General features: G+C 56.5%; 1 protein-coding gene across 1 annotated transcript; it reads right to left on the reverse strand.

Annotated features, from left to right (window-relative positions):
• Nucleotides 1-5,188: 5,188 nt before the first annotated feature.
• On the reverse strand, nt 5,189-26,636 carry LOC146750989 (SH3 and multiple ankyrin repeat domains protein 1-like; the record flags this gene model as incomplete). The annotated part of the gene is made up of 3 exons (XM_085535856.1): nt 26,559-26,636; nt 12,076-12,351; nt 5,189-5,392 (listed from the first exon to the last, which is right to left on the reverse strand). Coding segments are annotated over exons 2-3 (465 nt in total), but the record flags the coding sequence as incomplete, so codon positions are not given.
• Nucleotides 26,637-27,441: the final 805 nt, after the last annotated feature.

Below are 27,441 nucleotides of genomic sequence, written 5' to 3' on the forward strand. Positions count from 1 at the left end.
CCATATACCCCCCAATACCCCCCAATATCCCCCTATATCCCCCCTTATTCCCCCCATAACCCCCCATATCCCCCCATATCTCCCCCCTATACCCCCATACACCCCCCATATCCCCCCATATCCCCCCATATCCCCCTGTATCCCCCCATATCTCTATTATATCCCCCCATAACCCCCCATATCTCCCCCATATCCACCCCTTATCCCCCCATATCCCCCCTTAGACCCCCATATACCCCCTATACCCCCCATATCCCCCCATATTCCCCCATATCCCCCTCTATACCCCCCTATACCCCCCATATCTCTATTATATCACCCCATATCCCCCTATACCTCTAGGTACGGCACCCCCTGCTCGAAGCTCTGTGGATAGTCCCTGAGGGGTCTCTCCTCATCCAGGATACCCCCATATCCCCCCATATCCCCCCATATCTACCCCATATCCCCCCACATCTCCTCAAACCCCCCCATATCCCCCCATATCCACCCCATATACCCCCCATATCCCCCTCTATACCCCCATATCCCCCCATATCCCTCCCCAATACCCCTATACACTGCTCTATACCCCCCTATATCCCCCATATCCCCCCATATCCACCCCATATCCCCCCATATCCAGCCCCTATACCACCATATCCCCCTATATCCTCCCATATCCCCCCATATCCCCCTCATAACCCCCCATATCTCTATTATCTATTATCTCTGAACCTATATCCCCCATATACCCCCCATATATCCCCTATATCTCCCCTATATTCCCCATATATCTCCCATATCCCCCCTATATCCCCTATATCCCCCCCATATCCCCCCATATCTGACCCTATATCCCACCATATACCCCCTATATCCCCCTATATCCTCCTCATATCCCCCTTATACCCCCCTTATCCCCCCATATCTCCCCATATCCCCCCAAATACCCCCATATCCCCCCATATCCCCCCCTTATCCCCCCATATCTCCCCCATATCCCCCTATATCCTCCTCATATCCCCCTTATACCCCCCCTAATACCCTCATACCCCCCCATAGACCCCCATATCTCCCCATATCCCCCCAATACCCACCTGTATCTCCCCCATCCAACCCCCCACGCCCCATATCCACCCATATCAACCCCATATCCCCCCATATCCCCCCATATCCCCCCTTATACCCCCCCTAATACCCCCATATCCCCCTATATCCCCCCATAACCCCCCATATCTCTATTATATCCCCCCATATCCCCCCATATACCCCCATATACCCCCCATATCTCTATTATATCCCCCCTATACCCCCCATACCCCCCTATACCTCTAGGTAGGGCACCCCCTGCTCGAAGCTCTGTGGATAGTCCCTGAGGGGTCTCTCCTCATCCAGGATACCCCCATATCCCCCCATATCCACCCCATATCCCCCCATATCCCCATATATCTCCCCATATCCCCCCATATCCCCCCATATCCACCCCATATCCCCCCATATCCCCCCATATCCCCCCATATCCACCCCATATCCCCCCATATCCCCATATATCTCCCCATATCCCCCCATATCCCCCCATACCCCCCCATATACCCCCCATATCCCCCCATATCCCCCCATATCCACCCCATATCCCCCCATATCCACCCCATATCCCCCCATATCCCCCCATATCCCTCCATATGCCCCCATATCCCCCCTAATACACTCATATCCCCCCATATCTCCCCCATATCCACCCCATATCCTCCCATATCCACCCCCTATACCCCCATATCCCCCTATATCCCCCCATATCCCCCTCTATACCCCCATATCCCCCCCTATACCCCCAATATCCCCCTATATCCCCCCATATCTCCCCCATATCCCCCCATATCTACCCCATATCCCCCCCATATCCCCCCATATCCCCCTCATATCCCCCTTATACCCCCCCTAATACCCTCATACCCCCCCATATACCCCCCATATCCCCCATACACCTCCATATCCCCCCATATCTCCCCCCATTACCCCTATACACCCCCATATATCCCGCATATCCCCTTATATCCCCCCCATATCCCCCTTATACCCCCCCTAATACCCCCATATCCCCCTGTATCCCCCTATATCTTTCTAATACCCCACATATCCCCCCATATCCCTCCCCAAATACCCCTTCAACACCCTCACCTCTCCCCATATCCCCCCATATCCACCCCATATCACCCCATATCCCCCCAATATCCCCCTTATACCCCCTCCAATACCCCCATATACCCCCATTCCCCCCCAATACCCACCTGTATCTCCCCCTATCCAACCCCCTAGGCCCCATAAGACCCCCCCAGGTCCCATACCCCCCTATACCTCTAGGTATGGCACCCCCTGCTCGAAGCTCTGTGGATAGTCCCTGAGGGGTCTCTCCTCATCCAGGATACCCCCATATCCCCCCATATCCCCCAATATCCCCCCATATCCCTCTATACCCCCCATATCCCCCTATACCTCTAGGTAGGGCACCCCCTGCTCGAAGCTCTGTGGATAGTCCCTGAGGGGTCTCTCCTCATCCAGGATACCCCCATATCCCCCCATATCCCCCAATATCCCCCCATATCCCTCTATACCCCCCATATCCCCCTATACCTCTAGGTAGGGCACCCCCTGCTCGAAGCTCTGTGGATAGTCCCTGAGGGGTCTCTCCTCATCCAGGATACCCCCATATCCCCCATACCCCCCATATCCCCCCATATCCCCCATATCCCCCATATCCCCCCATATCCCCCCCTAATACCCCCATATCCCCCCATATCCCCCCATATCCACCCCATATCCCCCATATCCCCCTCATATCCCCCTTATACCCCCCCTAATACCCCCATATCCCCCCATATCCCCCTTATACCCCCCCTAATACCCCCATATCCCCCATATACCCCCCATATCCCCCTCATATCCCCCCATATCCCCCTATATCTTCACCAATTCCCCCCCTAATACCCCTATATCCCCCCAATATATCCCCATATTCCCCCCATATCTCCCCCCTATACCTCCATATCCCCCCATATCCCCCCATATCTCCCCCCTATACCCCCATATACCCCCCATATCCCCCTGTATCCCCCCATATCTCTATTATATCCCCCCATATCTCTATTATATCCCCCCATATCCCCCCCATATCCCCCCATATCCCCCTCTATACCCCCATATCCCCCCCAATATCCCCCTCTATACCCCCATATCCCCCTATATCCCCCCCTATACCCCCATATCCCCCTCATATCCCCCAATATCCCCCTATATCCCCCCTTATTCCCCCTATAACCCCCCATATCCCCCTAATACACCCTCCAATACCCTCATAACCCCCCATATCTCTATTATATCCCCCCATACCCCCCTATACCTCTAGGTAGGGCACCCCCTGCTCGAAGCTCTGTGGATAGTCCCTGAGGGGTCTCTCCTCATCCAGGATACCCCCATATCCCCCCATATATCCCCCCCTATACCCCCATATATCCCCCCATATCCCCCCCATACCCCCATATCTCCCCCATATCCCCCCATATCCACCCCATATCCCCCCATATGCCCCCATATCCCCCCTAATACACTCATATCCCCCCATATCTCCCCCATATCCACCCCATATCCCCCCATATGCCCCCATATCCCCCCTAATACACTCATATCCCCCCATATCTCCCCCATATCCACCCCATATCCCCCCATATCCACCCCCTATGCCCCCATATCCCCCTATATCCCCCCATATCCCCCCCATATACCCCCCATATCCCCCCTTATCCCCCCATATCTCCCCCCTATACCCCCATACCCCCCCCATATCCCCCCATATCCCCCATTATTCCCCCCATATCCCCCCATAACCCCCCATATCTACCCCATATCCCCCATATCCCCCTATATACCCCCCCATATCCACCCCATACCCCCCCATATCCCCCCATTTCTCCCCTTATACCCCCCCTAATACCCCCATATCCCCCTATAACCCCCCATATCCCCCTAATACACCCTCTAATACCCTTATATCCCCCCTATATCCCTCCATATCCCCCCATATCTCTATTATATCCCCCCATATCCCCCTATATACCCCCAATATCCCCCTATATCCCCCCTTATTCCCCCCATATCCCCCCATATCCCCCTCTATACCCCCATATCCCCCCATATACCCCCATATCCCCCCATATCCCTCCCCAATACCCCTATACACAGCCCTATACCCCCCTATACCCCCATACACCCCCATATCCCCCCATATCTCTATTATATCCCCCCATATCCCCCTATACCTCTAGGTACGGCACCCCCTGCTCGAAGCTCTGTGGATAGTCCCTGAGGGGTCTCTCCTCATCCAGGATACCCCCATATCCCCCCATATCCCCCCATATCTCTATTATACGCCCCCATATCCCCCCATATCCCCCTATATACCCCCCATATCCCCTCATATCCCCCCTATACCCCCCATATCCCCCTCATATCCCCCCATATCTCCCACATATCCCCCTGTATCCCCCCATACCCCCCCATAACCCCCCATATCCCCCCATATCTCCCCACTATATCCCCAGATACCCCCTATATCCCCCTCATATCCCCCTTATACCCCCCCTAATACCCCCATATCCCCCCATATCTACCCCATATCCCCCCATATCCCCCCCTTATACCCCCCATATCTCCCCCATATTCCCTCATATCTCCCCCTATATCCCCCCATATCCCCCCCTATACCCCCAATATCCCCCTATATCCCCCCTTATTCCCCCCATAACCCCCCATATCCCCCTAATACACCCTCCAATACCCTCATAACCCCCCATATCTCCATTATATCCCCCCATAACCCCCCATATCTCTATTATATCCCCCCATATCCCCCTATACCTCTAGGTATGGCACCCCCTGCTCGAAGCTCTGTGGATAGTCCCTGAGGGGTCTCTCCTCATCCAGGATACCCCCATATCCCCCCATATCCCCCTATATACCCCCCATATCCCCCCATATCCCCCATACACCTCCATATCCCCCCATATCCCTCCCCAATACCCCTATACACAGCCCTATACCCCCCCATATCCCCCCATATCCCCCATATCCCCCCATATCTCCCACATATCCCCCCATATCCCCCTATATACCCCCCCTATACCCCCCCTATACCCCCCATACCCCCCTATACCTCTAGGTACGGCACCCCCTGCTCGAAGCTCTGTGGATAGTCCCTGAGGGGTCTCTCCTCATCCAGGAACTTGGCGTCCCGTCCGGCAGCGGCTGGTTGGAACAGCCCGTAATTGAGGCCGTCGTGGAGCCCCTCGGTCAGAGCACACAGCAGCTGCTGCTTGGCTGCCCAGACGGCTGCACAGGGGTCAAAGCGCAGGCACTTCTACAATAGGGGATATAGGGGGAGATATAGGGGGTTAAATGGGGTATATGGGGCGTATATGGGGGGATATGGGGGTATATGGGGTATATGGGGGGATACAGGGGGGATATGGGGGTATATGGGGGATATAGGGTCAGATATGGGGGTATAGGGGGGATATGGGGTCAGATATGGGGGATATAGGGTCAGATATGGGGGAATAGGGGGGATATGGGGTCAAATATGGGGGATATAGGGTCAGATATGGGGGTATAGGGGGGATATGGGGTCAGATATGGGTGATATAGGGTCAGATATGGGGGTATAGGGGGGATATGGGGTCAGATATGGGGGTATATGGGGGGATATGGGAGATATAGGGTCAGATATGGGGGGATATGGGGGATATAGGGGATATAGGGGGGATATGGGGGATATAGGGTCAGATATGGGGGTATATGGGGGATATAAGGGGGTATATGGGGAATATAGGGGGTATATGGGGAGATATAGGGTCAGATATGGGGGGATATGGGGGATATAGGGGATATAGGGGGTATATGGGGGGATATAGGGTCAGATATGGGGGAGATGGGGAGATATAGGGGGGATATGGGGGATATAGGGTCAGATATGGGGGGATATGGGGGATATGGGGAGATATAGGGTCAGATATGGGGGGATATGGGGGATATGGGGGATATAGGGTCAGACATGGGGGGATATGGGTGATATAGGGTCAGATATGGGGGATATAGGGAGTATATGGGGGATATAAGGGGTATAGGGGGGACATAGGGGGGATATGGGGGGGTATGTGAGGGATATAGGGGGGATATGGGGGATATAGGGGTGATATAGGGGGTATATGGGGTCAGATATGGGAGTATATGGGGGTATATGGGGGATATATGGGGGTATATGGGGGTATATAGGGGGGTATGTGGGGGATATAGGGGGGATATGTGGGTCAGCTGTGGTCAGAGCACACAGCAGCTGCTGCTTGGCTGCCCACACGGCTGCACAGGGGTCAAAGCGCAGGCACTTCTACAATAGGGGGGATATAGGGGGTTAAATGGGATATAGGGGGGATATAGGGTCAGATATGGGGGGATATGGGGGGTATATGGGGGGATATGGGGTCAAATATGGGGGGATATGGGGGATATGGGGAGATATAGGGTCAGATATGGGGGTATATGGGGGATATAGGGGGGATATGGGGGGAGATGGGGGATATAGGGGGGATATGGGGGGATATAGGGTCAGATATGGGGAGATATGGGGGTATATGGGGAGATATGGGGGGATATGGGGGATATGGGGGGGATATAGGGGATATGGGGGGGATATAGGGGAGATATAGGGGATATATGGGGGGTATATGGGGGATATAGGGTCAGATATGGGGGATATAGGGGGGATATAGGGGGTATATGGGTGATATAGGGGGGATATGGGGGATATAGGGTCAGATATGGGGGATATGGGGGTATATGGGGGATATATGGGGATATAGGGGGGATATGTGGGTCAGCTGTGGTCAGAGCACACAGCAGCTGCTGCTTGGCTGCCCATACGGCTGCACAGGGGTCAAAGCGCAGGCACTTCTGTAATGGGGGGATATAGGGGGATATAGGGTCAGATATGGGGGTATAGGGGGTTATGGGGGTATATGGGGGTATATGGGGGGATATGGGGGGAGATGGGGATATAGGGGGGATATAGGGGGGATATGGGAGATATAGAGGGGATATAGGGTCAGATATGGGGGTATATGAGGGATATGGGGGTATATGGGGGGATATGGGGGATATAGGGTCAGATATGGGGGGATATGGGGGTATATGGGGGAGATGGGGGGTATATGGGGGATATAGGGGGTATATGGGGGATATAGGGGGTATATGGGGGATATAGGGTCAGATATGGGGGTATATGGGGGATATAAGGGGGTATATGGGGAATATAGGGGGTATATGGGGAGATATAGGGTCAGATATGGGGGGATATGGGGGGTATATGGGGGTATATTGGGGGATATGGGGGGAGATGGGGATATAGGGGGGATATGGGGAGATATAGGGTCAGATATGGGGGGATATGGGAGATATAGAGGGGATATGGGGGGATATGGGGGATATAGGGGGGATATAGGGGATATGAGGGGATATAGGGGGGATATAGGGGGGTATATGGGGCATATGGGGGGATATAAGGAGGATATGGGGGGATATAGGGTCAGATATGGGGGGATATGGGGGATATGGGGAGATATAGGGTCAGATATGGGGGATATGGGGAGATATAGGGTCAGATATGGGGGTATATGGGGGATGTGGGGAGATATAGGGTCAGATATGGGGGTATATGGGGGATATGGGGGTATATGGGGGGATATGGGGGATATATGGGGAATATAGGGGGGATATGGGGGATATGGGGGATATAGGGTCAGATATGGGGGGAGATGGGGGATATGGTGTCAGATATGGGGGGATATGGGGGTATATGGGGGATATAGGGGGGTATATGGGGAGATATAGGGTCATATATGGAGGGACATGGGGGTATATGGGGGATATAGGGGGTATATGGGGGATATGGGGGGATATAAGGGGGATATGGGGGATATGGGGAGATATAGGGGGTATATGGGGGGATATGGGGGATATGGGGAGATATAGGGTCAGATATGGGGGGATATGGGGGATATAGGGGATATAGGGGGTATATGGGGGGATATAGGGTCAGATATGGGGGTATATAGGGGGTATATGGGAGATATAGGGGGTATGTGGGGGTATATGGGGGATATGGGGGGGACCTATATGGGGACGTTTTGGGACCCCCCCCATAATAGAAGCCCCCCCCCCATTTTGGGACCCCCCCCCCATTTTGAAGCCCCCCCCCCATTTTACCGTCTGCCGTAGGTCGGGAATCCCGATGCGGAACACCATCATACTGAACTGCCCCCCCATTTTGGGACCCCCCACCATTATAGAAGACCCCCCCCCATTTATGACCCCCCCCATTTATGACTCCTCCCATTATAGAAGCCCCCCCCCCCCCCTTTATAGAAGCCACCCCCCCATTTTGGGACCCCCCCCATTATAGAAGCCCACCCCATTACCAAAGCCCCCCCCCCCCATTTATGACCCCCCCCATTATAGAAGCCCCCCCCCATTTTGAAGCCCCCCCCTTATTTTGAAGCCCCCCCCCCCATTTTACCGTCTGCCGTAGGTCGGGTATCCCGATGCAGAAGACCATCATACTGAACTGCCCCCCCATTTTGGGACCCCCCCCATTATAGAAGACCCCCCCATTTATGACCCCCCCCCATTATAGAAGCCCCCCCCCATTATAGAAGCCCCCCCCTCATTATAGAAGCTCCCCCCATTATCAAAGCCCCCCCCCAATTATGACTCCCCCCCATTATAGAAGCCCCCCCCCATTTATGACCCCCCACAATTTTGGAGACCCCCCCCCGATTATAGAAGCCCCCCCCCATTATAGAAGCCCCCCCCCATTTATGACTCCTCCCATTATAGAAGCCCCCCCCCCCCCCTTTATAGAAGCCACCCCCCCATTTTGGGACCCCCCCATTATAGAAGCCCCTTCCCCCATTTATGCCCCCCCTCCCCCATTATAGAAGCCCCCCCCCCCATTATAGAAGCCCCCCCCCATTATAGAAGCCCCCCCCCATTATAGAAGCCACCCCCCCATTTTGGGACCCCCCCCCATTATAAAAGCCCCCCCTCCCATTATAGAAGCCCCCCCCCCCATTTTGGGACCCCTTCATTTTGACCCCCCCCATTTTGACCCCCCACCCCCCCCCCCAATTTCAAAGCCCCTCCCCCCCCCATTTCCCCCCCCAGTCGTTTTGGGACCCCCCCCAATTTATGCCCCCCCCCCATTTATGACCTCCCCCCCCATTATAGAAGCCCCCCCCCATTTTACCGTCTGCCGTAGGTTGGGAATCCCGATGCGGAACACCATCATACTGAACTGCCCCCCCATTTTGGGACCCCCCCCATTATAGAAGCCTCCCCCCATTATCAAAGCCCCCCCCCATTTTGGACCCCCCCCCATTATACCATTATAGAAGCCCCCCCCCCCAATTTCCTCCCACTATATTTTGAGGACCCCCCCCATTAACGACCCCCCCCCCATTATAGAAGCCCCCCCCCATTTATGACCCCCCACCAATTTTGGAGACCCCCCCCGATTATAGAAGCCCCCCCCCATTATGGAAGCCCCCCCCCATTACAGAAGCCACCCCCCCATTTTGGGACCCCCCCCATTATAGAAGCCCCCCCCATTATAGAAGCCCTCCCCCATTATCAAAGCCCCCCCCTCCCCATTTATGACCCCCCCCATTATAGAAGCCCCCCCCCCATTTTGCCCCCCCCCCCATTTGAGGACCCCCCCCATTATAGAAGCCCCCCCCATTATAGAAGCCCCCCCCCCATTATCAAATCCCCCCCCCCCCATTTATGACCCCCCCCATTATAGAAGCCCCCCCACTATAGTAGCCCCCCCCATTTTGGAGACCCCCCCCATTTTGAAGCCCCCCCCCCCCATTTTACCGTCTGCCGTAGGTCGGGTATCCCGATGTGGAAGACCATCATACTGAACTGGCCCCCCATTTTGGGACCCCCCCCATTATAGAAGACCCCCCCATTTATGACCCCCCCCATTATAGAAGCCCCCCCCCATTATAGAAGCCCCCCCCCATTATAGAAGCCCCCCCCATTATAGAAGCCCCCCCAATTATAGAAGCCCCCCCCCATTATCAAAGCCCCCCCCTCCCCATTTATGACCCCCCCCATTATAGAAGCCCCCCCCCATTTTGCCCCCCCCCCCATTTGAGGACCCCCCCCATTATAGAAGCCCCCCCCATTATAGAAGCCCCCCCCCATTATCAAAGCCCCCCCCTCCCCATTTATGACCCCCCCCATTATAGAAGCCCCCCCCCCATTTTGGAGACCCCCCCCCCCATTAATTTGAGGACCCCCCCCCATTTTACCGTCTGCCGTAGGTCGGGAATCCCGATGTGGAAGACCATCATACTGAACTGCCCCCCCATTTTGGGACCCCCCCCATTATAGAAGCCCCCCCCCCATTTGAGGACCCCCCCCATTATAGAAGCCCCCCCCCATTATAGAAGCTGCCTCCCATTATAGAAGCCCCCTGCCCATTATAGAAGCCCCCCCCCATTATAGAAGCTGCCCCCCATTATAGAAGCCCCCCCCCATTATAGAAGCCCCCCCCCATTTATGACCCCCCCCCCATTTTGGCGACACCCCCCCCATTATAGAAGCCCCCCCCCCATTATAGAAGCCCCCCCCCATTATAGAATCCCCCCCCCATTATAGAAGCCCCCCCCCATTTATGACCCCCCCCCCCATTATAGAAGCCCCCCCCATTTATGACCCCCCCCCCCCATTATAGAAGCCCCCCCCCATTTATGACCCCCCCCCCATTATAGAAGCCCCCCCCATTTTGGAGACCCCCCCCCCCATTAATTTGAAGCCCCCCCCCCCATTTTACCGTCTGCCGTAGGTGGGGAATCCCGATGCGGAACACCATCATACTGAACTGCCCCCCCATTTTGGGACCCCCCCCATTATAGAAGCCCCCCCCCCATTTATGACCCCCCCCCTTTATAGAAGCCAACCCCCCATTTTGGGACCCCCCCATTATAGAAGCCCCCCCCCCCACCAATTTCCTCCCACCATATTTTGAGGACCACCCCCATTTACGACCCCCCCCCATTATAGAAGCCCCCCCCCATTTATGACCCCCCACAATTTTGGAGACCCCCCCCGATTATAGAAGCCCCCCCCCATTATAGAAGCCCCCCCCATTATAGAAGCCCCCCCCCCCATTATAGAAGCCCCCCCCCCATTTATGACTCCTCCCATTATAGAAGCCCCCCCCCCCCATTATAGAAGCCCCCCCCCCATTATCAAAGCCCCCCCCCCCCCATTTATGACCCCCCCCATTTTGGAGCCCCCCCCCCATTATAGAAGCCCCCCCCCCCCAATTTGAGGACCCCCCCCCCATTTTACCATCTGCCGTAGGTCGGGAATCCCGATGCGGAAGACCATCATACTGAACTGCCCCCCCATTTGGGACCCACCCCATTATCAAAGCCCCCCCCCATTATAGAAGCCCCCCCCCCCATTTTATGACACCCCCCATTATAGAAGCCCCCCCCCCATTTTATGACCCCCCCCATTATAGAAGCCCCCCCCCCCATTTTATGACACCCCCCATTATAGAAGCCCCCCCATTATAGAAGCCCCCCCCCCATTTTGGGACCCCTCCATTTTGACCCCCCCCATTTTGACCCTCCCCCCCCCCCCCCAATTTCAAAGCCCCTCCCCAATCGTTTTGGGACCCCCCCCAATTTATGCCCCCCCCCATTTATGACCTCCTCCCCCCCATTATAGAAGCCCCCCCCCCCCCCATTTTGAAGCCCCCCCCATTATCAAACCCCCTCCCCCCCCCACCCCCCCATCGTTTTGGGACCCCCCCCATTATAGAAGCCCACCCCCCCCCATAGCCCCCCCCCATTATAGAAGCCCCCCGCCCCAATTTTGGGACCCCTCCCCATTATAGAAGCCCCCCCCCTACCCATTTCATCCCCCCCCATTTTGGGACCCCCCCCCATTATAGAAGCCCCCCCCCCATTTTACCGTCTGCCGTAGGTCGGGTATCCCGATGCGGAAGACCATCATACTGAAATGAGCCTCTTCAGGTGTTGCCTGTTGTTGGGGGGGGGGCTGTTGTTGTTGCCCCCCCCCCCTGGATCTGGATGGGGGGGGTCCCGGGTTGACCCCCCTGTGCGTTGGGACCCCCCCGTCGTGGGAGCTGCCCGTATCCGAGTCGGCTTCGGGGTATTCGGAGCCCACGCGACCCTCCTCCTCCTCTTCGCTGGAGGGCGGCGAGCGCGGCATCGCCCCAACATCACCCTATGGATAGAGATGGATATAGGTGTGTTGCACACGCGTGTGCAAACGTGATAGGGCACAATGGGGATGTATAGGGTGGGGGGCAGAGTCGATTATAGGGGTGGGTTATGGGGTTGGGATTGAGGGTTATGGGGTTGGGTTGAGGCTTTGGGTTGAGGGACCCCCCTTCTATTAGGGCTCTATTACTTTGATTCTTGCACACGCGTGTGCAAACGTGATAGAGCACAAGGGCACGAGGGGGTGTATGGGGTGGGGGAGGGATGGGGGTATTATGGGGTTGGGGTTGGTTGGGGTTTGTCTTCGATGGGGGGCAGCGAGCGCGGCATCGCCCCAACATCACCCTATGGATACACAGAGATACGTTGCACACGCGTGTGCAAATGTGAGAGAGAACAATGGGATTCTATGGGGTGGTGGGAGGGTTATGGGGTTGGGGTTGGTCTTCAATGGAGGGCGGTGAGTGTGGCATCGCCCCAACAACACCCTATGGGGACATAGAGATTCATAGAGGTGTGTTGCACACGCGTGTGCAAACGTGAGAGAGAACAACGGGGATGTATAGGGTGGGGGGCAGAGTCGATTATAGGGGTGGGTTATGGGATTGGGGTTGATCTTCAATGGAGGGCGGCGAGCGCGGCATCGCCCCAACATCACCCTATGGGGACACAGAGATACGTTGCACACGCGTGTGCAAATGTGATACAGCACAAGGGGGATGTATAGGGTGGGGAGGGTCGATTATAGGGGTGGGTTATGGGGTTGGGATTGAGTGTTATGGGGTTGGGTTGAGGCTTTGGGTTGAGGGACCCCCCTTCTATTAGGGCTCTATTACTTTGATTCTTGCACACGCGTGTGCAAACGTGATAGAGCACAAGGGGGGTGTTTGGGGTGGGGGGTGAGTGTAAAGGGGATGGGGGGATGGGGGTGGGGTTGATGGGGGTTGGGTTGTGGGACCCCCTTTATTTGGGCTCTTTGCGACTATTAGTTTTACTCTTGCACACGCGTGTGCAAATGTGACAGAGCTCATTGTGGGTGTATAGGGTGGGGTGGTTTATGGGGTTGTTATGGGGTTGGGGTTGGTCTTCGCTGGAGGGCAGCGAGCGCGGCATCGCCCCAACATCACCCTATGGGGACACAGAGATACGTTGCACACGCGTGTGCAAATGTGATACAGCACAAGGGGGGTATATGGGGTGGTGGGAGGGTTATGGGGTTGGGGTTGGTCTTCAGTGGGGAACGGCAAACGGGACATTGCCCCAGCATCACCCTATGGATAGAGATGGATAGAGGTGTGTTGCACACGCGTGTGCAAATGTGAGAGAGAACAAGGGGGGTATAGGTTGGGGGTGATGGGGATTTATGGGGGGTGGGTTATGGGGTAGGGGTTGGTCTTCAATGGGGGGCGGCGAGCGCGGCATCGCCCCAACATCACCCTATGGGGACATAGAGATACAGAGAGGTGTGTTGCACATGCGTGTGCAAATGTGAGAGAGAACAATGGGGGTGTATGGGGTGTATGGGGTTGGGTTATGGGGTTGGGTTTGGTCTTCAATGGAGGGCGGTGAGTGTGGCATCGCCCCAACATCACCCTATGGGGACATAGAGATACGTTGCACACGCGTGTGCAAATGTGATACAGCACAAGGGGGATGTATAGGGTGGGGAGGGTCGATTATAGGGGTGGGTTATGGGGTTGGGTTGAGGCTTTGGGTTGAGGGACCCCCCTTCTATTAGGGCTCTATTACTTTGATTCTTGCACACGCGTGTGCAAAAGTAATAGAGCACAAGGGCACGAGGGGGTGTATGGGGTGGGGGAGGGATGGGGGCTTTATGGGATTGGGGTTGGTCTTCGATGGGGGGTGGTTAGCGCGGCATCGCCCCAACATCACCCTATGGATACATAGAGATACGTTGCACACGCGTGTGCAAACATGATACAGCACAAGGGGGGTGTATGGGGTGGGGGGACAAAGGGGATATGGGGATGGGTTATGGGGTTGGGGTTGACGCATTGGGTTGAGGGACCCCCCTGATTGGGTTCTATATGACTGTTACTTCCTTGCACACGCGTGTGCAAACGTTAGAGAGCACAATGGGATTCTATGGGGTGTATGGGGATGGGGGGTTATGGGGGGTGGGTTATGGGGTTGGGGTTGGTCTTCAATGGAGGGCGGTGAGTGTGGCATCACCCCAATATCACCCTATGGGGATAGAGATGGATAGAGGTGTGTTGCACATGCGTGTGCAAACGTGATAGAGAACAAGGGGGGTATATGGGGTGGTGGGAGGGTTATGGGGTTGGATTTGGTCTTCAGTGGGGGACGGCAAGCACGGCATCGCCCCAACATCACCCTATGGGGACATAGATATACATAGAAATTCGTTGCACACGCGTGTGCAAATGTGAGAGAGCACAAGGGGGATGTATAGGGTGGGGGGCAGAGTCGATTATAGGGGTGGGTTATGGGGTTGGGGTTGGTCTTCAATGGAGGGCGGTGAGTGCGGCATTGCCCCAACATCACCCTATGGGGACATAGAGATACGTTGCACACGCGTGTGCAAACGTGATAGGGCACAATGGGGATGTATAGGGTGGGGGGCAGAGTCGATTATAGGGATGGGTTATAGGGTTGGGGTTGATCTTCAGTGGAGGGCGGTGAGTGCGGCATCGCCCCAACATCACCCTATGGGGACACAGAGATACGTTGCACACGCGTGTGCAAACGTGATAGGGCACAATGGGGGTGTATGGGGTGTATGGGGTGTATGGGGTGTATGGGGCTGGGTTATGGGGTTGGGGTTGGTCTTCGATGGGGGGTGGTTAGCGCGGCATCGCCCCAACATCACCCTATGGGGACATAGAGATACGTTGCACACGCGTGTGCAAACGTGATAGGGCACAATGGGGTTCTATGGGGTGGGGGGCGGGATATAGGGTACGGGGGAGGGGTATGGGGTTGGGGTTATGGGGTTGGTTTGTGGGAACCCTCAACTTTGTGTCCATTGATTTCACTGCATTCATTCTTGCACACGCGTGTGCAAACGTGATAGAGCACAAGGGAAATCTGAGTATTACCTTCATTCTTGCACGCGCGTGTGCAAAAGGGACGGGGCACATTGCAAAGGTGGAGGGGGTGAGCACCTCAAAATCCCTGACACTTAAGTGCACCCTTGCACACGCGTGTGCAAAAGTGCATATGGCACATGGTATTGGGGGAGGTTGAGGTTGGAGGGCTCCTTTGCTTGCACACGCGTGTGCAAATGTGCAATGATGTATGAAAGAAACACACACACACCCTGATCAACCCTGTTGACTTTGCACGCTTGCACGCGCGTGTGCACACACAGACGTACAAGCCCCATTTGCACGCCCCTCACCCCCGTCCAACCATTCTCACCACCCTTGCACGCCCATTTACCATTACAAGCCTCTCCTATCCCCATCCTTGCACGTCCATCCCCCGTTTGCACACCCCTTCCTCTTCCAACCCCTCTCACCCCTCTTGCACACCCACTCCTCCCCTTTGCACACCCACTCCCCCCTTTGCACACCCCTGCCACCATTACAACCCCTATCAATCCCCATCCTTGCACGTCCCTCCCAGCCCTTTGCACACCCAGCCCCCACTTTGCACAACCCCTCCCCCATTTACACACCCCTCCCACCATTACAAGCCCCATTAATCACCATCCTTGCACATCTCTCCCCCCTCTTTGCACACCCCTCCCCCTTCCAGCCCCTTTCACCCCTCTTGCACACACCTTCACCATTACGAGCCCCACCAATCCCCATCCTTGCACAACTGCCCTCCTCTTTGCACACCCCTCTCCCCTTCCAACCCCTTTCCTTCTCCTTGCACGCCCCCTCCCCCCCTTTGCACGCCCCTCACCCCATTCCATCCCCTCTCTCCGTCCTTGCACACCCCCTCCCCCCATTTGCACACCCCTTCCACCATTACAAGCCCCATCAATCCCCATCCTTGCACATCCCTCCCCCCGTTTGCACACCCCTCATCCTTGCACATCCCTCTCACTGTCCTTGCACACCCCTCCTCCATTTTGCACATCCCTCTCCCCTTCCAATCCCTCACAACAGCCTTGCACACCTGCTCCCCCATTTGCACACCCCTTCACCCTTACAATCCCTATCAATCCCCATCCTTGCACGTCTCTCCCCCCTCTTTGCACACCCCTCCCCCCATTCCAACCCCTTTCCTTCTCCTTGCACACCCCCTCCCCCCCCTTTGCACACCCCTTCCACCATTACAAGCCCCACTAATCCCCATCCTTGCACATCCATCCCCCATTTGCACACCCCTCCCCATTCCAACCCATCTCAACCCCTTTGCACGCCCCTTCACCCTTACAATCCCTATCAATCCCCATCCTTGCACGTCTCTCCCCCCTCTTTGCACGCCCCTCCCCCCATTCCAACCCCTCTCCTTCTCCTTGCACGCTCCCTCCCCCATTTGCACACCCCTCCCCCCTTCCAACCCCTCTCACCACCCTTGCACACCCCTTCTACCATTACAAGCCCCACCAATCACCATCCTTGCACATCTCCCCCTTCTCTTTGAACACCCAACCCCCTCTTTGCACACCCATCCCCCCATTTGCACACCCCTCCTACCCTCCCAGCCCCTCTCTCCGCCCTTGCACGTCCCTCCCCCCCTTTGCACAACCCATCACCCCTTCCAACCCCTCACACCACCCTTGCACACCCCCCTTTTACACACCCCTCCCACCATTACAATCCCCATCAATCCCCATCCTTGCACACCCCTATCCCCCATTTGCACACCCCTCCCACCATTACAATCCCCATCAATCCCCATCCTTGCACGTCCCTCCCCCCGTTTGCACACCCCTCATCCTTGCACATCCCTCTCACTGTCCTTACACACCCTCCCCCCCCATTTGCACACCCCTCCCACCATTACAATCCCCATCCTTGCAAGTCCCTCTCCTCTTTTTGCACACCCAACCCCTACTTTGCACACCTCTCCCCCCTTCCAACCCCATTCCTTCTCCTTGCACACCCCCTCCCCCCCCTTGCACGCCCCTCCCCCCATTTCCTCGTGCCCTAGATCCGAACTGGGGCGACTCCCTGGGGGGGGGGGGGGGGGTCCCAGCTCAGTTCCGTGCCCCACATCGGCGCCGACGTCACCTTGAACCAATTCCAAAGGGCACGAGGAAATGGGGGCGGTGCACACGCGTGTGCAAGAGCTTCAGCTGCAGGGCACCAGCACTCACTAACAGAGCTTTGCACATGGAATGTGTGTGTGTGTGTGTGCATTGCACGCACCAGGTTGGGGGTGTATGGGGTGAGAGATGCAGTGCTGCTTGCACAAGCAGGGTGCTGCTTGCACACGGATGCACACGCATGTGCACGCAGCGCTGCCGTTTGCAAGTGTGAATGCAACCACACTGTGTCCACCAAAAGCCTTGTGCAAATGCAAACAGGGACTGCACAAGAGAGTGTCAATGCCCATAGGTGTGCACCCAGCTCATCCTTGTGCATTCACAAGTGCGTGTGCAAGAATGAGCACAGAGTGCACACATGGCGCGTGCAAGGGTTATAGTGTGCATCAGTTGTGCATCCACGTGTGGACCAACAGTGTGTGTGTGTGTGTGCGAACAAGAAATGTGATCAGGTTTGCATCCACGCGCGTGCACAGGTGAGTGTGCAAGGACTTGCATGCACAAGGAGCAGACATCAGGTTTGCATCCATGCGCGTGCAGAGGTGAGTGTGCAAGGACGTGCATGCACAAGGAGCAGACATCAGGTTTGCATCCGTGTGTGTGCACAGGTGAGTGTGCAAGGACGTGCATGCACGAGGAGCAGACATAGGGTTTGCATCCGTGTGTGTGCATAGGTGAGTGTGCAAGGATGTGCATGCACGAGGAGCAGACATCAGGTTTGCATCCGTGTGCATGCACCGGTGAGTGTGCAAGGACGTGCATGCACGAGGAGCAGACATCGGGCCTGCATCCGTGTGTGTGCACAGGTGAGTGTGCAAGGATGTGCGTGCACGAGGAGCAGACATCGGGTTTGCATCCGTGTGTGTGCACAGGTGAGTGTGCAAGGATGTGCATGCACAAGGAGCAGACATCGGGTTTGCACCCGTGTGTGTGCACAGGTGAGTGTGCAAGGATGTGCGTGCACGAGGAGCAGACATCGGGTTTGCATCCGTGTGTGTGCACAGGTGAGTGTGCAAGGATGTGCGTGCACGAGGAGCAGACATCGGGTTTGCATCCGTGTGTGTGCACAGGTGAGTGTGCAAGGATGTGCGTGCACGAGGAGCAGACATCGGGTTTGCATCCGTGTGTGTGCACAGGTGAGTGTGCAAGGATGTGCGTGCACGAGGAGCAGACATCGGGTTTGCATCCGTGTGTGTGCACAGGTGAGTGTGCAAGGATGTGCGTGCACGAGGAGCAGACATCGGGTTTGCATCCGTGTGTGTGCACAGGTGAGTGTGCAAGGATGTGCGTGCACGAGGAGCAGACATCAGGTTTGCATCCATGTGTGTGCACAGGTGAGTGTGCAAGGATGTGCGTGCACGAGGAGCAGCTTCAGTGTGCACACCATGGTTGTGCAAATGCAAACACGAACCATGCAGGATGGAATTGTGCAAGAAAGGGGGTGTGTGTGCAAACGTGTTGCACTAACAAGGCTGGCATTTATCAGTGTGCACCCTGAGCACAGGTCAGCCCTTGCACAAGAGCACGTGCAAACGCACAATGCACTTGTGAGCTGTGCAGGCCTGTGCATACACGAGGAGCGCGCACACATCAAGTGTGCACGAGTGTGCAAAGCTGTGCGTGTGCAAGCAAGAGGAGCACACACACGTGCATAAAGTGTGCGTGAGTGTGCAAAGCTGTGCATGCTCTTGCACAAAACCCTACGTGCAAGGCAAACCTCTGTGCATGCACAACACCCTTGTGCAAGCAAGCGCGTGCAAGCACTGGGAGCACAGTTGTGCAACACACATGTGCTCAGTGGTTGCACGTGCGTGTGCAAGCTTTGCATTGCACGCTGTGCTCCTCCCCCCCACCCCAATTCCCCCCTGGTTCCTCTGCAGTTTCCATGGTGACCGTCGGTGCCGCGGAGCTGCACACCCACGTGCAAAACAGCGCCACGTGCACCATGCAAAGCAGTGCAAGGAGCCAGAGTGAGTGTGCAAAGGAATGCACGGGGCAAGGTGCAATAGGAGTGCAATGCACAACACAGCGTGTGCATGTGGCGTGCAAGGAGCAAGACTGTGTGTGCAAAGCAATGCATGGTGCAACGTGCAACAGGAGTGTAATGCAAACACAGCGTGTGCATGTGGCGTGCAAGGAGCAAGACTGTGTGCATGAGGTGTGCAAGTGTGCAACACAGTGCAAAGCAATGCACGGTGCAATGTGCAATAGGTGTGCAATGCACAGCACAGTGTGCAAGTGGAGTGCAAGGAGCAAGGATATGTGTGCATGAGGTGTGCAAGAAGCAACACTGTGCAAAGCAATGCATAGTGCAACATGCAACAGGAGTGCAATGCACAACACAGCGTGTGCATGTGGCGTGCAAGGAGCAAGACTGTGTGTGCAAAGCAATGCATGGTGCAACGTGCAACAGGAGTGTAATGCAAACACAGCGTGTGCATGTGGCGTGCAAGGAGCAAGACTGTGTGTGCAAAGCAATGCATGGTGCAACGTGCAACAGGAGTGCAACGCACAGCACAGTGTGCATGTGGAGTGCAAGGAGCAAGACTGTGTGTGCACTAGGAGTGCAAGGCGTGGTGCAAAGCAATGCGTGGTGCAACATGCAATAGGTGTGCAATGCACAACACAGTGTGTGCAAGTGGAGTGCAAGGAGCAAGACTGTGTGTGCTAAAGGAATGCATGGTGCAACGTGCGACAGGAGTGCAATGCACAGCGCAGTGTGCAAGTGGAGTGCAAGTGGAGTGCAAGGAGCGTGAATGTGTGCATGAGGTGTGCAAGTGTGCAACACAGTGCAAAGCAATGCATGGTGCAAGGTGCAGGAGGAGTTCAATGCACAACACAACGTGCACCAGGAGTGCAATGCACAATGCGACGTGCACAAGTGCAAAGCAGAGCACAATGCAACATGCACCAACAAGGCAATGCACAAGGAGTGCAATGCAGCGTGCAAAGCAATGCACAGTGCAGAGTGCAAGGCGTGATGCACACCAACGTGCAAGGCACCGTGCAATGCTTGTGCAATGCACCGTCCATGTGCAATGCACTATGCAGAAGGCGTGCAAGGCCCAATGCAACGTGTAAAGCAATGCACAATGCAGAGTGCAAGAGGAGTGCAAGGCGTGATGCACACCAACGTGCAAGGCACCGTGCAATGCTTGTGCAATGCACCGTCCACGTGCAATGCACTATGCAGAAGGCGTGCAAGGCCCAATGCAACGTGCAACGACACGCGTGCAAGGCACCTGCGTGCAATGCAACGTCCAAGTGCAATGCAACACACGCTGCACAACACGTGTGCAATGCACAATGGAACGCAATGCAATGTGTGGTGCACATGCAACTTGCACACGATGCACAAGGAATGCAATGCACACATGTGATGCACATGCAATGCACACGCGGTGCAATGCATGGTGCACACGCAATGCACGTGTGATCCCTGCATGTTGCACACACAACACACCCAGGTTGCACACACAGCACACACGTAACGCTCGTGCAATGCACACACAGTGCATGGTGCACATGCAGAGCAACACGCACGTGTGCAATGCAATGCACGTGCAATGCACACCAGCTTTGCACACTGCATGCTCATTACACTTTGCACACTCAATGCACGAGCAACCCGTGCCCAGTGTGCTCTCAATCCTTGCACACTCCTAGTACATTGCACACCCATTGTGCATTGCACACCACGCAGTGCAACACAACTGAAAGGGGGGGAGAATTGAAGTCACTCAGGGCCACATTTCCCCCCTCATCCCACGTTGCACGCTCACCCCTTGCACACTCACGCCTTACACACCCACCCCCTTACACACCATTGCAGCTTTGTGCCCCAACACCCCATGTGCAAATGCACACCCCCACGTTGATACACCCTGCCCTTGATTTGCATTGCACACTCATGGAGCATTGCACACTGCTCTCACTTTGCTTTGCACACCCACTCTCTTGCGCATTGCATCCTGCCCCCATTTCGCTTTGCACACAACAGCCACGTGCATTGCACACCCCACGTGCAAATGCAAACCCCCAAGGTGATGCACCCTGCTCCTGTTGTGCATTGCACACTCCTGGTGCATTGCACACTGCTCTCACTTTGCATTGCACGCCCCCACTTGTGCATTGCACACTGCCCCCATTTTGCCTTGCACACCCCTTGTGCATTGCACACACACTCCCAGAACATTGCACACTGCTCCCACTTTGCTTTGCACACCCCCAGAGCATTGCACACCCAACTCAAACCATTGCAAACAGCCACGTGCATTGCACACCCCACGTGCAAATGCAACCCTCCAAGGTGATGCACCCTGTTCCTGTTTTGCATTGCACACTCCTGGAGCATTGCACACTGCTCTCACTTTGCATTGCATGCCCCCACTTGTGCATTGCACGCTGCCCGCATTTCCCTTTGCACACAAAACCCACGTGCATTGCACACCCCATGTGCAAATGCACACCCCCAAGGTGATGCACCCTGTTCCTGTTTTGCATTGCACACTCCTGGTGCATTGCACACTGCTCTCACTTTGCATTGCACGCCCCCACTTGTGCATTGCACACTGCCCCCATTTTGCCTTGCACACCCCCCAGAGCATTGCACACTGCTCCCGTTTTGCTTTGCACGCCCCCACTTGTGCATTGCACACTGCCCCCATTTTGCCTTGCACACCCCCCAGAGCATTGCACACTGCTCCCGTTTTGCTTTGCATGACCCTGGAGCATTGCACACCCCTCTTGTGCATTGCACACTGCTCTCACTTTGCATTGCACACTCCCCTCTCTTGTGCATTGCACGCTACCCCCCATTTTGCTCTGAACAACCCCTGCTTGTGCATTGCACGCTGCTCTCATTTTGCTTTGCACGACCCCATTGCATTGCACACCAGTAACCTTCTGCATTGCACACCCCTTGCACACTGCACACCTCCTCTCTTGTGCATTGCACACTGCTCTCCTTTTCCATTGCATGACCCCATTGCATTGCACACCAGTCACCTTCTGCATTGCACACCCCTTGCACACTGCAGACCCCCTCTCTTGTGCATTGCACGCTGCTCTCCTTTTCCATTGCACGATCCCATTGCATTGCACACCGGTCACCTTCTGCATTGCACACCCCTTGCACACTGCACACCTCCTCTCTTGTGCATTGCACACTGCTCTCATTTTGCTTTGCATGACCCCATTGCATTGCACACCGGTCACCTTCTGCATTGCACACCCCTTGTACATTGCACACCCACAGACCCATTGCCACATTGCTCTCATCTTGCTTTGCACACCCCCAGTGCATTGCACACCCAACTCAAACCATTGCACACAGCCACGTGTATTGCACGCCCCCAATTCCATTGCACGGCCCCCATTGCCTTGCACGCTGCTCTCCCATTGCATCGCACACCCCTCGTGCATTGCACACCCCCATCGCTTTGCACACAACCTCCTCTTGCACTGCACACCCCTTGCACATTGCACACCCCCATTGCATTGCACACCTATTGTGCATTGCACACCCCTTTGCAGTATTACACACCCCCACCACCCCTCCATGTGCATTGCACGCCCCCAATTCCATTGCATGGCCCCAACAGCTTTGCACGGCCCCCACTGCCTTGCACACTCATCTGCCTTTGCATTGCACACCCCTTGTGCATTGCACACACCCCTGCAGCATTGCACACCCCCACCACCCCTCCATGTGCATTGCACGCCCCCAATTCCATTGCATGGTCCCAACAGCTTTGCACGGCCCCCATTGCCTTGCACACTCCTCTGCCTTTGCATTGCACACCCCTTGTGCATTGCACACCCCTTTGCAGCGTTGCACACCCCCACCGCCTCTCCATGTGCATTGCACGCCCCCAGTTCCATTGCATGGTCCCAATAGCTTTGCACAGCCCCCATTGCCTTGCACACTGTTCTCCCATTGCCTTGCACACCCCTCGTGCATTGCACACCCCCATCGCTTTGCACACAGTCTCCTCTTGCACTGCTCACCCCCCCAGCCCTGCACACCCCCCACGTGCATTGCACGCCACCACAGCACCACACGCTGCTCTACTTTTGCATTGCAACCCCCCCCACTCCCACGTGCATTGCACGCCCCGATCGCACTGCACGCTGCTCCACTTTTGCACCACACCCCCCTCCTCGTGCATTGCACACCCCCGTGCATTGCATTGCATTGCACACCGCTCCCCTTTTGCTTTGCAGATCCCCAGAGCTTTGCACACCCTCAGTGCATTGCACGCTGCTCCCCTTTTGCATTGCACGCCCCCATAGCATTGCATGCCGCTCCTGTGCTTTGCACACCCCCGAACCATTGCACACACACCCCACGTGCATTGCACGCCCCAATTGCATTGTACGCTGTTCCCCTTTTGCATTGCACGCCCCCAAAGCATTGCAATCCCCCCATGCACTGCACGCCACTCTCCTTTCACACTGCAGACCCCCGTGCATTGCACACCCTCAATGCATTGCATGCTGCTCTCCTATTGCATTGCAAGCTCCCATCCCCCACCCACGTGCATTGCACACCCCGATTGCATTGCACGCTGCTCCACTTTTGCATTGCAAACCCCCCCTCGTGCATTGCACACCCCCGTGCATTGCAAACCACCCTCCCACTGCAGACCCCTCAATGCATTGCACACATTGCACGCTGTTCCCCTTTTGCATTGCACGCCCCCATAGCATTGCACGCCGTTCCCTTGCCTTGCACACCCCCACGTGCATTGCATCCCACCCCCCCCATGCATTGCACACCCCCGTGCATTGCACACCACTCTCCTTTCACACTGCAGACCCCGGTGCTTTACACACCCCCATGCATTGCAACCCCCCCTTGTGCATTGCACACTGTTCCCCCTTTGCATTGCAGACCCCCTTGTGCATTGCAACCCCCCCCTCCACGTGCATTGCACACCCCCACTGCACTGCACGCTGCTCTACTTTTGCATTGCAACCCCCCCTTCCTCGTGCATTGCACACCCCCGTGCATTGCATTGCATTGCACACCGCTCCCCTTTTGCTTTGCAGATCCCCAGAGCTTTGCACACCCTCAATGCATTGCACACATTGCACGCTGCTCCCCTTTTGCATTGCACGCCCCCATAGCATTGCATGCTGCTCCTTTGCTTTGCACACCCCCGAACCATTGCACACACACCCCACATGCACTGCACGCCCCAATTGCATTGCACGCTGCTCCCCTTTTGCATTGCACGCCCCCAAAGCATCGCAACCCCCCCCGTGCATTGCACACCCCCTTGCATTGCAATCCCCCCTCGTGCATTGCACACCACTCTCACTTCACGCTGCAGACCCCCTCAATGCATTGCACGCATTGCACGCTGCTCTCCTTTTGCATTGCATGCCCCCATAGCATCGCATGCAATTTCTTTGCTTTGCACACCCTCGTTGCATTGCACACATTGCACACTGCTCCCCTTTTGCATTGCAAGCTCTCATCCCCCACCCACGTGCATTGCACACCCCAGTTGCATTGCACGCTGCTCCACTTTTGCATTGCACGCCCCCAAAGCATTGCATCCCCCCTCGTGCATTGCACACCCCCTTGCATTGCAACCCCCCCCCCGTGCATTGCACACCACTCTCCTTTCACGCTGCAGACCCCTCAATGCATTGCACGCATTGCACACCTCCATAGCATTGCATGCCGATCCTTTGCTCCCCTTGCTTTGCACCCCCCCGTGCATTGCACACTCACACCCCCCCCACGTGCATTGCACAGCCCCGTGCATTGCACACACACCCCCTGTGCATTGCACACCCTGAACGCATTGCACGCCGTTCCCCTTTTGCATTGCACGCCCCCATAGCATCGCACGCCACCCCTTTGCTTCCTTTGCTTTGCAATCCCCGTGCATTGCACACTCACACCCCCCCACGTGCATTGCACAGCCCCGTGCATTGCACACCTCCTTCCCTCATGCATTGCACACCCTCAACGCATTGCACGCCGTTCCCCTTTTGCATTGCACGCCCCCATAGCATCGCACGCCGCTCCTTTGCTTCCTTTGCTTTGCAATCCCCGTGCATTGCACACACACACACCCCACCCACGTGCATTGCACGCCGCCCCCGCTTCCCCTTGCACACACCCCCCCCCCGCCTTTGCACTTGCACGCCGCTCCCATTTTGCATCGCACGCCCCCACAGCCCTTTGCACGCCGCTCCCCAATTGCACAACCCCTAAATGCATTGCACGCCATTGCACGGCATTGCACGGCGTTGCACGGCGTTGCACGTCGCTCCCCTTTAATGCATTGCAAACCCCTCGTGCACTGCACGCCCCCGGAGCTTTGCACACCCCCCATAGCATTGCACGCCGCTCTCCCATTGCACAACCCCCATTGCACTCCATTGCACGCCGTTGCACGGCTCTCCCCCTTCATTGCATCGCACCCCCCTCATTGCATTGCACACCCGTCGTGCATTGCACGCCCCCGGCTCGTTGCACACCCCCATTGCATTACACGCCGCTCTCGTTTCCATTGCACACCCCCGGAGCATCCCATTTTGCATCACCCCCCCCCCCCTCCTTCCATCCCCCCCCTTTATCTCCTTGCACGCCCCCAGCTCCTTGCACACGCACAGCGCTTTGCACACCCTCAATCCCATCCCCCTTGCACACTCATTGCACACTCACCGTGCACCACAACGGCCCCCCAGCCCCACATTCCCACCCCTACCCCCCCCCATTGCACCCCTATCCCCCCCACCGCGTGCACTGCACACCCCCCCTCCCTTGCACGCCTCCTTGCACGCCCACACTCGTGCATTGCACACCCACCCCCATCTCCGTGCATTGCACGCCCACATCGCCCCGCACCCCCCCACAAAAGGCCCCATCCCCCTCTTTAAACCCCTCTCTCCCCCCCCTTGCACGCTCACCCCCCCCCATTGCACACTCGTTACACACTCGTTGCACACTCACCCCCCCCCCCCCCCCCATTTATTCCTGGTACCTTCGGGTGCGGCCCCGGAGCTTTGACCGGCGGCTCCGGCGCCTCCGCCCTTAAGCTCCGCCCACTGGGGACACAAGCTCCGCCCACCGGACACACCTACGAGCTCCTATTGGTTAAACACACCCACAAGCTCCGCCCACTGTACTAAGCCACGCCCACAGCCACGCCCAAACCAGAGCCGCGCTCCTATTGGTCCACCCCATCCCCAAGCTCCGCCCACTGCACTCAGCCCCGCCCCTGGCCACGCCTACACAGACATCGCCCTCATATTGGTCTAACCCACCCCCAAGCTCCGCCCACTGCGCTAAGCCACGCCCACAGCCACGCCCACTGCCATGTCGCTCTCCTATTGGTCCAACCCACCTCCAAGCTCCGCCCACTGAGTTAAGCCCCGCCCCTGGCCACGCCCACACAGACACCGCCCTCCTGTTGGTTAAACCCACTTCCAAGCTCCGCCCACTGCGTTAAGCCACGCCCCTTGGCCACGCCCACACAGACATCGCCCTCCTATTGGTTCACGCCTCCCGCTGGCCACGCCCACAACCCGAAGCCACGCCCACCACTGTTCCGCCCTCCTGTTGGTCCACCCCATTCCCAAGCTCCGCCCACTGCACTAAGCCACGCCCACCGGCCACGCCCACCGCCATACTGATCTCCTATTGGTCCACACCACCCCCCAAGACCCGCCCACAAACCGAAGCCACGCCCACCTGCCACACCTACTGCCATACCGATCTCCTATTGGTCCACCCCACCCCCAAGCTCCGCCCACTGCGCTAAGCCACGCCCCCGGCCACGCCCACGGATCCATCGCCCTCCTATTGGCTCATGCCACCCACAGGCCACGCCCACAACCCGAATCCACGACCACCGGCCACGCCCA

Source organism: Coturnix japonica, unplaced genomic scaffold (genome assembly GCF_054131305.1).
Source record: "Coturnix japonica strain WE unplaced genomic scaffold, WE-NBRP24 Scf200, whole genome shotgun sequence".
In the NCBI taxonomy this organism is placed as follows: domain Eukaryota; kingdom Metazoa; phylum Chordata; class Aves; order Galliformes; family Phasianidae; genus Coturnix; species Coturnix japonica.